Below are 15258 nucleotides of genomic sequence, written 5' to 3'. Positions count from 1 at the left end.
TCGTGCAAAGAGCGCGACCGGAAAGAGACTCGCACGTATCGCGCGACAAAGACGACAATATCGACGCTACGCTCGACTGTCGGCAACGACAACAACAACGAGGACGGAAACGTCGCTTCATAGCAAGCGAGTGCATTCGATACGAGCATCTGCTCGAGTGAAGGAGTGACTAACTGACGAACTGACTGACCGACTGAGTGACTGTATCCGATCAGAGTGCGCGTGAGTGATCGGTGTGCGGCAGGGAAAAGGCCCCGGGGCCCGTGGCCGCAGCAGAATGAGCGGCCAGGAACGTGTCGGGGAAGTGCCATGATCACGACAGCGGCATTACAATTTCCCCCCACCGAAGTGAAGAAGAGCCCTGGGCTCGTGGGGTTGGAGAGCCTGAACCAGACCCTTCCCATAGCGGTCATCAAAACCCCGTCATCAAGGTCTCTGTCGACGTTGTCAACATCGACATTTGGTGTCCAGAGAGGTCTGAAACGGCTCAGAAACTTCCTGTCCGAAGAGCCATCACAGCAGCGGGAGATTCCTGATGTGACGCGACAACAAGCACAACAACGTCAACAACAGGAACAACAACAACCACGACAGCCTGAACAGTTCGTCCGAGTGGAGGATCATCAACAACAAGAGCAACAAACTCGTCATCCGGAATTTCGGCCGCAACTACGAGGAAACCGTCAATCGTGGGACACGAACGAAAACTTGCGACACGGTGAGCCGTTGCTGCTGCGGCTGTTCTCAGTAGCGACACCACAACAACAAGGAGCCCAGGAGCACCGACAGCGATTGCCTGCCATGATCAGTGTGCCCGATGAATTCTATGAGATCTTTAAGCGGCAACAGTTGGAGCTGTGTTGATCTGTGCCGCGGTGACCCACCGACGGCTGCTCGCGAGGGCTGGGTTGCGTTCGACGCGCACCGTGGCCCGAGCAGCGCTTGATTGCGATTCCAGTTGTTGGACACCCGAAAATGGCGACGGCTAAGCCTAACATGGGTGTAGGTTCCAGCAGTTCAGAGCATCACACGGGAGACAGTTCGATGGCGGCCGAATTCTCCGATATGAGTGTCGGGGATCCGACTCCACTCAGTCCGACGGGCGGGGTCTCGATTTCGTCCCCGAATGATTCTCTTGCAACAGCTATTGCGGGACCCAGCGGTGGAGATCAAGCGGTTTCGACACCCGACGGTAATGGGGAAGCGGCTGACGGCGCTGAGCCTGCCGGGAGCCCCGAGTATGAGTTGGGCCATGGTCACTATTTCACGAAGAAAACCTTTCACAAACCCACCTATTGTCACCATTGCACAGATATGCTCTGGGGCCTGATCGGCCAGGGCTATATTTGTGAAGGTAAGTTGACTGACGCTTTTGAGTCAATGACGATTTGTATGGAGCTGATATGAACAGCGAGCTCTCATTACCCGATCCCGAACAAGTGGCTTCACCACTTCGAGAGAATGACGGGAGGGTCCGATCGTTGCTCCGAGCCTGTGAGCTTCTGTTAGCACCGAGTCGGAGGAATACCTCCGGGAACTTCGTACGGAAGTTCCAAAGGACGACGCAGATTGACCCGTGACCGCTGTCGTCTTCAGTCACGAGAGGAACTCGACGTTTTTTCCTCTCGAGGAACTACGCGCCATTCGACAATCCTGATAGCAGGACGACTGCCCCCAATGTTTGCATCCTTCTCGCCATACATTGCTTGGACGTCCACGACTTTTCGAAAGATCCTCAGTCTGCGAATTGATCTCCATGGTCGTCCTGAGCTCTTGAGTCGTTCACGGGCGTCGTCATTGAGAGAAAGCGATTCCCTCCCCTCGGCTGTTCACATATCCAGCTCGATGATAGGCTCAGTGTATAGATTCATGCTCAGTGTATATCCACAATTCGCCAAAATATCATTGGCCTTGTCGAATCTGAGGCCCTGCGAGAACCTAATGAAACTTTTCTACCTTTTCAGTTTGCAATTTCGTCGTACACGACAGATGTTTAAAAGTGGTGGTATCACCTTGTTCTACGATTGCAATCAACGTGATAAAGGTGAGTTAACCGAAAATTCGACCCTGCCGAACTCATCCGTGGATGATCTCGCTTCGCCTCTGTCGGTTCCTATGCTCCTTCCATCACAATCGGAACAACGATCCAGATCGCACAGATCGTTGACGCGATTGACAGCATGAACGCCAGCCGAGCAGATTCTGTGGCTACCACAGATGGTGATTGACGTTCGGTCGCACAAAGCGAACTCATGTCCCGGACTTGTTGATGGTTACATTCAGGAGGAGAATCGGATGTTCTCAACTGCGACTGCCGTACGAGCGAGCGACGTCTATTAAGCATTGGCGGCGATAACTCTATACTTGAGATGGAATTTGAAGAGTAGCAGGCATCAACAACTACAACGGTTGCCTAATTAGTCTGGCTGACAATGAAAGGCTAGCCAGCAACATAGGTCCCCTTAGTGGCTGGCTGACGACCTAGCTAATCGACTAAGCCGCTGAGGTTGAGCGAATTCATCGCTACTTCGTGAGAAATCTGATCTGTCACGCATCACTGCCGTGACGCTGACAACAAGCGAAACGTCCCCGGCCGCTATAGACACGATCGAGATCTGAGCGGTTCCTTTTTGGTCATTTCCAGAACCCCGTGCCACACTGTTGGACCGAAGCGGGCCATCTGAAGCGCAAGTTCTGTAATGTTTGTCGTAAACGAATCGAGGACAGCTGTGCAGTACGCTGTGAAGTTTGTGAGTACTGCGTTCATCTCGAGTGTCAGGACTTCAGTGTGGCGGATTGCAAGCAGTGTGCAACATATGCTGCCAGTAGGACGAGCAAGCAGCAGTCCCAGCCGGTACAATACCATCACTGGAGGGAAGGTACGGACGCCGGCGCACCTTGTCTGCATATAATTACCTCTAATTATGGCTCGTCTGAGTCGGTTTGATCGCGGAGTCGAATCGACATGAACATGAAATTCCTCTTTTCGCAGGGAACCTCCCAGCCAATTCCAAATGTTACACATGCAAAAAAGCGTGCTGGTCGGCAGAGTGCCTTGCAGGAATGCGTTGCGAGTGGTGCGGCATCACGGCCCACGCAACTTGCTACCGTCTCGTACCACCACAGTGCAATTTCGGGGTTCTCGAATCCATCATGTTACCACCAGCGGCTGTTTCCATCCCTCGGACCGATGTGCCTTTGGAAACCATCATCGGTAAGAGTTTCCGCGGTTTGGGCTCCGATCTTAGGGAGCTCTGGTCAAGGACCGAAGCAGCCGTCAGAGCATCAAATGTCGTGGACGCATGAGAAGGGTCCGGAGATGTAGTCTTTCGAGCGTATTCGGGTTTTCCCTGAGAAGGTCGATTAGCAGGTCATAATTTTTTCAGGAATGGAAATGAAGCGGCGAGAACAACAGTTAGCCCGCAGCGCATATCCTAACATCGCACGAAGCATATCGGAAGAATTCTCGTCGACTGGGGGAGAACTGACCAGTCAAAGTGACCGAGCCAACAGGAACAAGGATATGCAGGATGACTACCCTTCACCTAAAGAGAAAGACAAAGATGAAGAAGTTATCAAAGTATTCGACGGTGAGTGACGAGTTCCTTCACCCATACTCACTCTCGTCATGAATTTTTCAATGCGAGATACTTCCCTGAGATCTCCAAATCCGAGTTTTTGCGAACGGTGGCAGTTGCCAAACAATTGAGCCCCGCAAGCACCGGACCACAAAGAGCACTGCTCACGTGTCATACTCTCTCTCTCTGCAGGCAACACGTCGATGAAGAAAAAAATCTTCAGGACAATCACAGTGGCGCGCAACGCCTCGCGAGAAGCCATCATTGCCGCCGCGCTACGAGCCTTCCACATCTCGGGTGATCCGCGACATTATGCCATCACAGATGCGTGTGAAGGAGGTGAAAAAGAACTCCCTGATTTCATGCCAGTGCAAAGCCTGACGCGTCGGGAGGGGAAGCGTCCCGCCATCTTCCTTCGCTACAGACCACCAAATCCCGACCAGGGCTTTGTCAAGGTGAGAGGAAGCGCAGATTCCGACGAGATCATGTCCAATCGTTAGAGAGCTGCGACTCAATGTCGCGTCGTTCCACTGATTTCGTCCGTGAAGCAAGAGCGGGAATTCCTAAATACTCGGCAAACGTTTCTGTGTTGCCTGGAAGTCGTCTGTCCGCGCGTCTCCTTGTCCGCCGTGTCGATCATGTCGTGACCGTTTTGTCATTTCGCACATCGCAGGTGTTCCCCGGAAAACTTCGGTCCGGTGACATATTCCGCACTATACCAGTGACGAGCGACACCTCCGTCGAAGAGATCATGGTAGCTGCACTATTGAAATTCGGTCTAGACACATCGGATATCAACAAATTTCGATTGTCTGAGGTGACATTGGATAAGGGTTCGGTGCACGAAAGGGTGATGGATAATCAAGAATGTCCTTGGGAGCTCCTCAGAGGCATCGCTCGGGTAAGTCGTCTATCGTCAACCTGCCTTCCCCGAGAACCTCCCAAAAGCACCTCCTGTTGCACGCGGTCGGTAGAGTAGATTAGCGCGTTAGCTGTGCTTGGAACTCACCCGGCGAGAGTGCCCGATGCAGCACGGAAAAGCTTAGGAGTGAACCCTGAACGCTGAAAACGGATCCGTAATTTCTGAGATTCGCGAATATTAATGCGTGTCTTTTGCAGGAGTCGATTCGACAAAAAGAGCTCACCCGATTCTACTTGCAACAGAAAGAAGATTGCTACAGTGCAACCGTTGCCCTTTTCATAGGAAACCTGCCACAAAATCAATCACAAAGACAGTACGAAAAAATCCTGCTCGATCTGTTAGGAAAACGTGAGTATGAAGCTAGTGGACAGGACATGTCGATCGAACTCTCCAGCGAAGACCCCAGTCGATCATGAATTTATAGACTCTGAGCCTATTCCCCCCTCCGAGCTCCTTAGATTCCTTCCACTGACGTGATTCTTCTTGCTCCTCGCAGCTTACAAATTCAAACAGATCGGACCAATCTATTACGAGTACGGCTCGTTGGTGGTCACCTACGATAACGCCGACATCGCCGTGAAAGCATTCTATATGTTACGAGAGACTACGTACGATGAGAAGCAATTACTAGTACTTCTACTGCCCAGCCTGATACCGGCAAATATTCCACAAGGTGTCCGGCCCCTCTTGGTGTTTGTTAACGTTAAGTCCGGAGGGTGCCAGGGCCTCGAACTGATAACATCGTTCCGCAAAATGTTGAATCCGTATCAAGTGTATGATTTAGAAGGCAGTGGGCCCTTACCCGGCCTCTATGTATTCCGTCATGTACGTAATTACAAAATACTCGTATGCGGCGGAGATGGCACCGTTGGTTGGGTGCTGCAGTGCCTCGACAACGTCGGCCAAGATTCCGAGTGCCAATCGCCGGCGTGTGCCATAGTGCCATTGGGAACCGGCAATGATCTCGCAAGGGTCCTCCGTTGGGGGCCCGGCTACACAGGCGGAGGTGATCCGATGTCGTTACTGAAGGACGTCATCGACGCGGAAGAAATTCGTCTCGACCGTTGGACCGTTGTCTTCCATACCGACGAGAAGGACGAGAGTAAACAGGGAACATCTAACAACACATCCGAAGATAACACCGCCATATTTGTCATGAACAACTATTTCGGAATTGGCATCGATGCCGATCTGTGTTTAGACTTTCACAACGCTCGCGAAGAGAACCCAAACAAGTTCAATAGCCGTCTGCACAACAAGGGCGTCTACGTGAAAATGGGTCTGAGAAAAATGGTTTCCCGAAAAACGTGGAAGGATCTTCATCGTGAAGTTCGTCTCGAAGTCGACGGTCGCCCCGTCGAGTTGCCTCAGGTTGAAGGTACGTACGTGCGAGCATCGCTTGCTCACTCGGACGCAGACGACATCGCTTCCTGTTGAATATCCCTTGTCGGGTCGTCGTCGTCCACTATTGCACCTCAACCCTCTCTCTGACTCGTCCGACCGAAGACCGAGGGTCGTCGAGATCATAGGTGTGCGGCTCCGTAGAGGGTGACGAGTGTCACGGAAACATTTCGATCAGGTTTGGCTTATTCTTTTCCAGGGATTATCATCTTGAACATTCTTAGTTGGGGCTCCGGAGCAAATCCATGGGGCCCTGAGAGAGATGATTCGTTTACAAAACCTACACATTACGATGGAATGTTGGAAGTGGTTGGAGTGACAGGGGTCGTGCACATGGGACAGATCCAGAGCGGCCTACGAAGCGCCATCCGCATTGCGCAAGGAGGTCATCTACGGATTCGGCTTCTCACAGAAATGCCGGTCCAAGTCGATGGGGAACCCTGGATCCAACCCGCAGGGGAGGTCGTGGTTCTCCGTTCAGCCTTGAAGGTGCGTATCATCAATGATAATATCCTTAGCGGAGGAATGCCTTAGAGATCATGACTTCTGCCCTAACTATAAATTGCCGGAGAGCTGATGCTAAACAAACCGCCGATTGGCTTCGCCGTGCGCTTGGCGAAGCAGCATGATGAGAGCACCCGAATCACGCTCTCCTAGTTCAACAAACGGGAGCTTGAGATAACTTGGGAAAAAAATAGTCCTCCCACTCGGTAGAAGAGCGATTTGGCGCATCAGGTTCTCCTGATATGATCTAGCAGGCTGGTCTGGCTAACGATAATCCAAGGGCTTTTGCGAACAGAGGGAAACCGTTAGAGCGAGCGAATGAGAGAGAGAATAACCCACTCCTATGCACCAGAAGAATTTTTCAGTCTAACATTGAATGAACTAACGGCACCTTCTCTTCTCTCCTTCTTCGATCGTGGTGCATGCCCTCGCCTCCGCACTCCAACTAAACTTTCGACTCACCGACACCGCATACGCTGCCGACACCTTCAATCAACTTGGCTGTCAACGCTCAACTTCGCTGCCTCCGCGGCTGACTCACGATGTTTACTTCTGTCGATGCCATTGATTATGCCACAACACCGACAACTTCGGAAATCCCTGGACCGAAACAATCATCCACGTATACGATCCATTGAACGAACTATCGGATGTCAATTCGTTGCACGTCAACAGGCTACGATGCTCCGCAAATCGAAGATGAAACGCCGCAATACGGAGCCAATGCTCGCATCGGCTGCCTCCGGTGTCGATAAGCCCGGTAACCTGGACCAGTCGACGACAGACTGACTGCGTTGGTATCACCTATGCCACGCACTCTCCAGAAGGTGTTTCAAATGGTCAGCGCAATTGAACTGTGGCACCAGCTCGATGGGTCCCCCGCATCTCGAGTCTGCCGAAAATCGGTCCCGGCGTAGGAAACTCAGTCTCAGATGTGTAGCCTCAAATTGTTCGGTACTCTGTCGTCCTTGTGTGACTTCGGCCGCCAGACAACAAGCCGCTGCTTGTGTGAACTGCTGTAATAACGAGCGGGACGACGACAGCGAGACGGGGGAACTACTATAACTCCGATGCAGAGAGCAACATCAGCAACGACCAAGCGTCCGCGACCATCATCGATGCTCCGATTTCCAATGTGGTTACTCGTCCTGGACGAAGAGCCGTCACCATCTCGATCGCAACAAAATTTGATTTTTCTCTGCTGCGCTGATCGCTGCGATAATAATTTCCGGATCGAGCAGCGGCCTGCTGCTGAAGCGCTCCGCCGATCCTCGCTTTCGCTGATCATTTGTTTAGCGTCGGGCTGTGACGCGTCCGCCGACGGAAGTCTTCCTCCACTCCGGGGGAATCGCATAGTTTCGTTTCGTCAAGAGTAGTCATGCTCAAAGTGGAGACCCCTACATATGTAGCGCATTGGTACGATTTTCGATTGAAATCTGAAACGCGTACATGAGAGGAGCCAACGTCGCATCGTCGACGCAGCAGCCGAAACTTCACCCGAGGAACACTGAAGGGTGATTCTCGGAGACCTCCCACGAATACTAAGTATTCCATTGTACAATCCGCTTCTAGCTTTTTCGGCTTTGAAGCGATCGGAGACTCTTAGTAAGACCAACTAACAGGCACTCAGGCCCAGTTCACACCACTACACGATATGACCAGGTGATTCTGTCGAGGAAAGTCGCCAACAAAACCCGATGACACCTTTCACGATCAGAGCGTGGATCAATAAGAGCGACACTTACAACTGGTGATAATGCGCTTGAAAAAAAATGTCGCTCATCCTAATAACAACCTCAGAACTCGAAGCCACTATACCAACATCCGTAGATAGGAAAACAAACGTGAGAGAGCCGGCCGGTGGAAGTGCCCGGCTCGGTACAACGATTTCGCAGAAGCTTTGAGCATCATCATCTACTGTTGCAAAAGCTCGGTCAAACAGACACAGGATTCTTCCGGCTGAAGGCAAGGTTCGTCCTTACCCTTACCCTCGGTCTGCTAATGGTCCTTGGACAGCTGAGAAGTTCGGCGGAAATTTACAATCCGTTGATTTTTTCACAAGCGAGATGCAAAAAACAAACTGATTAGTCGAACATAAGAGAAGACGGTGATGGGGAGAGGCCAAGGGAGTCATGCCAGGAACATCAAGCGCCGAACAGGAAGTGGTGGAGGATGGAGGGGAGCTTCATAATTGGTTCAATGGATATTGACAATTGTGATGAAAAAGAAGGGAGACCGAATGTTGGATCGATAACTCGACTCGAATCGGAAGTCGATCGATTCTTTTTCAAAAGTACAAACTCGTCACGAACGCTTGACAAGTGAATGTTCAACAAAACTGTAATATTGCCTCGGGCGAAGTGTCGGAATGACGTACCACTGATGAATATTACTACTGATGATACGAATATTATGGTTACTATCACTATCATCATCACTATTATCAACGATCGATTCACATCCTTTCATCGTACGAAGATTATTATCGTTACCATTGACACCACTACTACCATTGTATAGCGGAAAGGCAACCAGAGCATAGGGACAGAGTGATGCAGTCGGACATATGATACCTATGTAGGAGGAGATAGCCGATTGACTCAATGGGGTTTTCTTAATAAGGCGTATCGCGACACACCGACAACAACAACAACAACAACACCACCACACATACTCATGTCACTCATTCCTCTCAAGACACTCGTGCAAGCGAGAGAGCTGTAATATTATTTTGCAACACGGCGACGTTAGAGGACGTCCTCTCCACTCGGTTCTTCAAACACCGTATTTGCCACTTGTCGGGCTAGGCGGTGAGCGATACCTATCACCACCTAGGAAGAGCATGCGATCCTCCGAAGACGTGCAGCCACCGTGGAATCTTTGAAGCGACTATTCCCATATCGGGGCGACCTTGAACTTGGTCTCAGGGGAGCTACCAATCAACGCGACTCTTTTCCCGCTGCTCCCAGATACCCGATCGGCGAGTCCATCAGAAATTCTAATCTGACCTGATTCTTCTCATCGCCGGCGACCACGAATCCAACTCTATCGGCTTCGATGAGGCCGCCACCATAGAACCACCTGTTGCTCCTCATCGCGTAGGGACCATCCAATGTGTCTCTCTGCGGAGAATCAGGAATAGACACGCTTGACTATCTGGAGTATGAAGCACCTAATCAAATTTTCCACGGCACCGATAGACCGGCTGCATGCGTACCCGACACTAACGAACGCTTGACGGCTGGCCCTGAGAGAAAGCTGAGCTGCCAGGATCGAGAGTCAAGGCGAATCAGACGAGGAATTCATTGGCGAGCGACCACTCGATTCCCCCTTGGGGAGCCCATATGCTGAGAATCCTTCTATTCCTTATGCAGCTGTGATTGAAGTATGGAAAACGAATTGCAATCTGAGTTCCTCCGCAGGCAATCATGCTGCGTAAAAAGCCCAAACCTCATCGAATCCACCGACGAAATACGGAGCCCACCCTGATGTCCGCAAACAAATAGTCACGGAAAATCACCTCATTTGACTGGCTTTAATTTCAAGAGCGAAGTACTCGAAAGAAGCTCCGAATCCGAATCATGCTCTCAACCCTCCGGGGTGCAGCCACTCTACAAGAATAGCGGACGAGCCCGCTTGACCCCTACGGAGGGGAACAGCAAGTCTCCATTTTCATCCGAACATCTGGCCAGATTGCTCACTGACATAGTGGTAAGCCGAGTGGCTTTGTCGAAGCGGGTGGCAAACCAGGTGGCGCAAGCCAGTGGTGCAAGCATGAACAACAACGTATTTTCGATTTGAGTTTAGAGAAATTGTTGACGGTCCGGCTTCAACCAAGTAATCGCGTTCTCAACTGAGGTTCGTGGATCGATTCCATTGAATTAACAATGCTTATAACTCGATTAAATCAAAACTGATGATAACTGTCCCGATCGACGCCGTCGAAACTACGAAATACTGCGATATACGGAATCTGTGACTTGTCGGAGATGTTCCTCGTGTTGACATCATGTAAGAGCTCTGTGGCTCGCAGTCGGAGGAGATTGTATCATGTGTTCTCCGGCATCGGTTATATACCCATTCACTGTTCAAAAACACCCGTGGAAGACTGCTAGGACCTTTGGTATGAAGGTCTCAGTGATAACAGTATCTCAGAATATGGAGACACACACACATTAAACCATCCGCACTAAAACTCCCCATGCACCTTTCCGCTGCTGCTGCTGTCGCCGGCAGCCGACAACTCCGGAAAGTCGTTCCTGATCCTCAGTGGAAACTGATGTCCGAATGTCATCAGGAGATCCCTATCAGGTCAGCGCAATCCCCGGTTGAGAGATAACAGTCGGCGACAGCTCGGCTAACGACTGAGGGATGTCTCTCCGTCTTCGGAGAGATTCATCGCGCGCGAGAGGTGATCAGTATTCCGAAGAGGAGGAGATATTAGACGAAACTCACAGACACGGAGCCGACGCATCTACTCGTGCATCAATTCACTGTGCCATTGATTGAGTTGAGTGGACTGAAAAAGTAATTTCCAGATCTACTTGACGATTATTGCTCTTCGATAGCCCCTCTCTATGAGAATCGTTGATTTCCGCATGCACTGACTTGTTTTTCGCCACTTGGAGCATCCAGCACCGTGGACGAGGCAAACTTCTAACTTGTTAACAGAATAAATATTATTATGACGATGGTACACGATGCACAGGTATGACATACAGACATCACATAGAATTGTGCGGGGAGGGGAACCACCTTACTCACAACAAATTTACATCGCTCGTCGACATCCTAGGTAGCAAGCTACGTGTGTATCGGACAAATGACGACATGTTTGCCTGCTGGCTCGTTGATCATACAATGAATCCTCGAAATCCCGATGAGGATTCACTCACCGCCGTTCGGTTCGTTGATCGTGTGATTGATTGCTAATCTCATTGTCCAAGTGCTGGTTTGAGTGTGCTTAATTGGAAGGACGGATACGGCCGCGTTGGCTCAATGATTTGAAGACTTATCCGCTTATTCGCGCTTTTCGGCGGGAACCGCAATTTTTGGGCTGCACAATCGGAGAGACACCGGAATGCAGGATCGCTGTCCAGTCGCGACGCGATTGCTCGAGAGTCGCTGCGATGTCGACTTGTCAGAACTCTCCTCTCCCCGGCCGATGCCGTGGGAGGGTTGAGTCGGGCGAGGCAGAATTTCCTGGTAAACAGAGAGCTCTATTCGAGTTGTTTTCCATGAAAACTCTACGCGAAGGGTTACTTCGAATAATATCTGCCCTGGTGAACGATTATACCGGTGCCTTGGCGCGAGTGGCTCCAGAATCGTATGATCGTCGATGGCCTGCCGGTGCATAATCATGACACTCAACCCGTGGAGCTTGAATATAATCGAAACGGAGCGAAGGGGTGGGTTTGCGATTTTCGCACGCAGTATTTGCTGAGCCGCGATATCGGAACGGACTGCCGAACCTGAAACTGTCGACAAGTTTAACATCGCTCGAATTTATCCGATTCCAAGTGATTCGAGCTGCATAAACAAGGTCCGGCTCGTGAATCGTCCTCAGATTAGGCACGATTCCTTTGCAATCTGAGGTCTTTGACTTCGCGCGCATCGAGAGGCGCCAGCTGTCGCTGACTCTTGATTCGCTTGGATCCGGCGAGGTTCACGAGGACTTTAGCCCGGTACTGGGGCGACGACAATTGATAAGTACCGCGAGATTGAAGGCTTTTGGTCAAAGTTCCGGTTACCTCTGAGTCATAGTATTTCGTGGAGTCGTTCTTTGCTGAGATTATAGTCCCTAGTCGAGTCGTTCCTCCACTTTTCAACTTGTCAAATTGTATGTTTGGCAACCTCATTTTCAGGCCAGCGTACCGCATTCTCGTGACAAAGTCTTTATTTAAACGGGTTCTATTCTGCTCATGTGGAATTTTGGCAAGGCTACGAGCATCCTTCTAATGAGCATGAGGTATATAAATACACACAGTTTGTTGTTCATCCATCCATGCACTTGTTGATTTGAGCCGTGTCCAATGGTTGAGAATGTTTGTCTGATGATGAGTCGTCAAGATTCCACGTTTCCCTCCTTATTAGAGTCAATCATCAACGATATCCGCGCGAACGGCAGACGCTAGCTAGGATGACATCAAAAAGACAAGAACAGCATTGTACCAACATGAGCTGTGCTACTAGCTCACGAGCTAAGATCAGCTAAGCATTTCATAACAAGCTCCACCCTTCAACTGCACGCCCCTTCGGAATTTCCATAGGCTGTGGAAGTTCCATGAAATTCGAATCAACACCAAGACAAGCCGGAAGGCGAATTCACATAGCGAGTACACTGACTATTTACTGCTATAAATCTCTCTCATACACGCTCTCAAAATACCTGTGTTACCTGGAGATCCTGAACCCTGACATTACGACGAAGTATCCTTTTGCGCGCGGTATTCAATTCAATCTTCCTACTACTACTATCGAAACCAGACGGTTCCAGACCGACAGCGACAACATCAACAACAACAACAAGTACTACAATGAAACAAAACCACTACTATCAGCAGTGTACAGAAATAATTACGATAAGGTTTGAGAATAATGAAGGTATGAGTTGAGAAGGGAGACGGAACCGAAACCCACCAAAACCTAGTGTTGATCTCAGTCACTGGATTTCTTCTGATTATTACTGATATAATTATTGAAATTATTATTTATATTATGAATGATGATGATAATGTACTAGTCAGCGGCTGCGAGGAAGCCGTCGGAAACAAGATGATGGGCATCATGACGATGATAACGATGGAGAGAAAGATGATGAAGCCGAAGATAATAATGGAGACAAAGGAACGTAGGGTACACCGGAGAGGACACGCAATATGCATCGTCGTCGCTGAGTATTCGAGACGGCAACCCGCTCGTATTGCTCGATCGGAAGCAACTTCATTGTCAATCCTTGGAGTAAGGGAGTCCCAACGATCGCTGAAGGCGACCGCGGAAGAAGATTCTCGGCGACGACTCGTACTGTAGTCATAATCTCTGACGAACAGTGTGACACGGATTTTCCGTGGGAGAGTGTCTTGGACTATGCTCTGGGGTCCTCTCGGAAGACTCACCGGGGCCCGTTCGAAGCCTCCTTGGGATTCACCCTCGGTGAGTGTGGACCGGATGATGGTGAGCGCGCGGCGCAGGCGTCTCGGCTTGTATCCCATATACAAACAATGTTTGTGAGAGTGATTGGGAATGAGCGGAATACGCGTCTGCGTGAATGCGTGCAACGGATCGCGCGTGGCTGACGTCGAGTTGTTCCTGGAGCCGCTTGCAAGCGACGACCTGGATGACGACAGCACCGCTGACTTGAGCACCAATCAACCCCTACTACTACTACTACCACTACTACTACCTGTAATAGATGCTCGGAGAAAATGTTTATGTATGTCTGTGAATGAACATCACTATACGTGTGTAAGAATACTAATGATTACGTCGATGCGCAAGTGGCTGAGTGGCTCATAAGGGATCATGATGGATTGGTGATTAACTAATCGAACGGGTGCGTGAGCGTCAGAACTCGAGAACGGATGAGTGAGCGTCAGAACTCGAGAACGAATGAGTGAGTTCGTGGAAGATCGATCGTACGCCTCCGCGAGCACCGGTGAGAATATGATGTGTGATTGAGGCATGCTTGAGGGAAGTAGCACTCAGAGCAAATGTTGAAACCAGTTGAAGATGATGGACAGTGGTTGAAGAGGATATTATTGGCGGCGAGGCGTCCGTTAGGTTGGCGAGTACAGCGTTTCGAGGCGAGCGATTTTCAATTACCTCCCGGGTGCGAATAAACGGCGTCGGCTCCAAGTTGAAGTCTCGCTCTTGAAGCTCGTTGCAGCGACGACGGCGATCCGCCTGGACCAGGATTTCGACGGGAATTCATCGTTCGATTGTCGGACCCGAACGCTGATACGCCGGTTCTCCGGCTGCGTCGAGCACAGCCATCGAAAACTTATTGCTGCCGCCGACGAGCTCGTCGCCGATCAGGAGAGACTTCCCTGATGACGATGATGGTAATGAACATTTTGCTTCCACAGCCACTGTAGCCGACGAAGTGATCTACTACCACTACTACTATTGCGATTATTAATTATTACTACCATTATTATTATCTATATATATAAAATTGAATGTCCACTTGTCCGTCATGGTCGCCTATTCTTGGAAACTAAAGGTAACTTAGTCTTGGAATTTGTCGTGACGAGGCACGTACTAACTGGGAAGGTTTTAAGCCTATCAGATCCGAGAAGAACGGACCCCTTCTCCGTCATTCAGTCATTTCGTGTTTCAAATTGCCTCTTGGGGGAGCTTCGTTATTTTTCCTTTTTTTTTCGTTTCGCGCTCCTTCGTTCAACGTCGTTATTTTTTAATGACATTCCATGAATTCTCGGAATCGGACTTCGGATAATCTCTGATCTCGCTCCTTTGCGAAGACATTAGCTGTCGGTGCCGTAGGTGCTCTTAAGGTTTGTGATGAGTCCAGCTCAGCCGGGATATCCGATGTCTAAGTTGTGACTCTGATAGTTTCTTTCGTGTTCTCTCCGAAGCGTTGAGGGGCTTTCGACGGTGTTGTTGGCCTGGCTCCCCGAAGTGTTTCCTTAGATATGCCGCCTAAGCGCAGACGGAGCTCGCTGGGTCGATATTCGCGCCGTGCGACTAAGAGGAAGGCCACGATAGCTCTTGACACTGATTCTCAACGAGCAACAAGGTTGCAGCTTGACAGAATACGGCACTCGCGAGCGCGTTTGACAGAGGATGAGGATCGTCGAAATGCGAGACTGGAAGTAGACCGTTTGCGGCATTCGA

The 15258-nt window shown here is 50.3% G+C and overlaps 1 protein-coding gene across 1 annotated transcript; it reads left to right on the top strand.

Annotated features, from left to right (window-relative positions):
- The first annotated feature begins 975 nt into the window (after window positions 1-975).
- Window positions 976-7194, top strand: LOC100900935 (diacylglycerol kinase theta-like). Its single transcript, XM_029112228.1, has 11 exons — window positions 976-1354; window positions 1965-2044; window positions 2645-2879; window positions 2993-3214; window positions 3387-3590; window positions 3771-4033; window positions 4252-4479; window positions 4698-4848; window positions 4997-5878; window positions 6101-6390; window positions 7081-7194. Exons 1-11 carry the CDS (start codon window positions 976-978, stop codon window positions 7192-7194), a joined length of 3048 nt encoding a protein of 1015 aa, XP_028968061.1.
- Window positions 7195-15258: the final 8064 nt, after the last annotated feature.

This window comes from Galendromus occidentalis, unplaced genomic scaffold (assembly GCF_000255335.2).
Source record: "Galendromus occidentalis unplaced genomic scaffold, Mocc_1.1 scf7180000077487, whole genome shotgun sequence".
Classification (NCBI taxonomy): Eukaryota; Metazoa; Arthropoda; class Arachnida; order Mesostigmata; family Phytoseiidae; genus Galendromus; species Galendromus occidentalis.
This window is presented reverse-complemented; position numbering and strand designations above follow the sequence as displayed.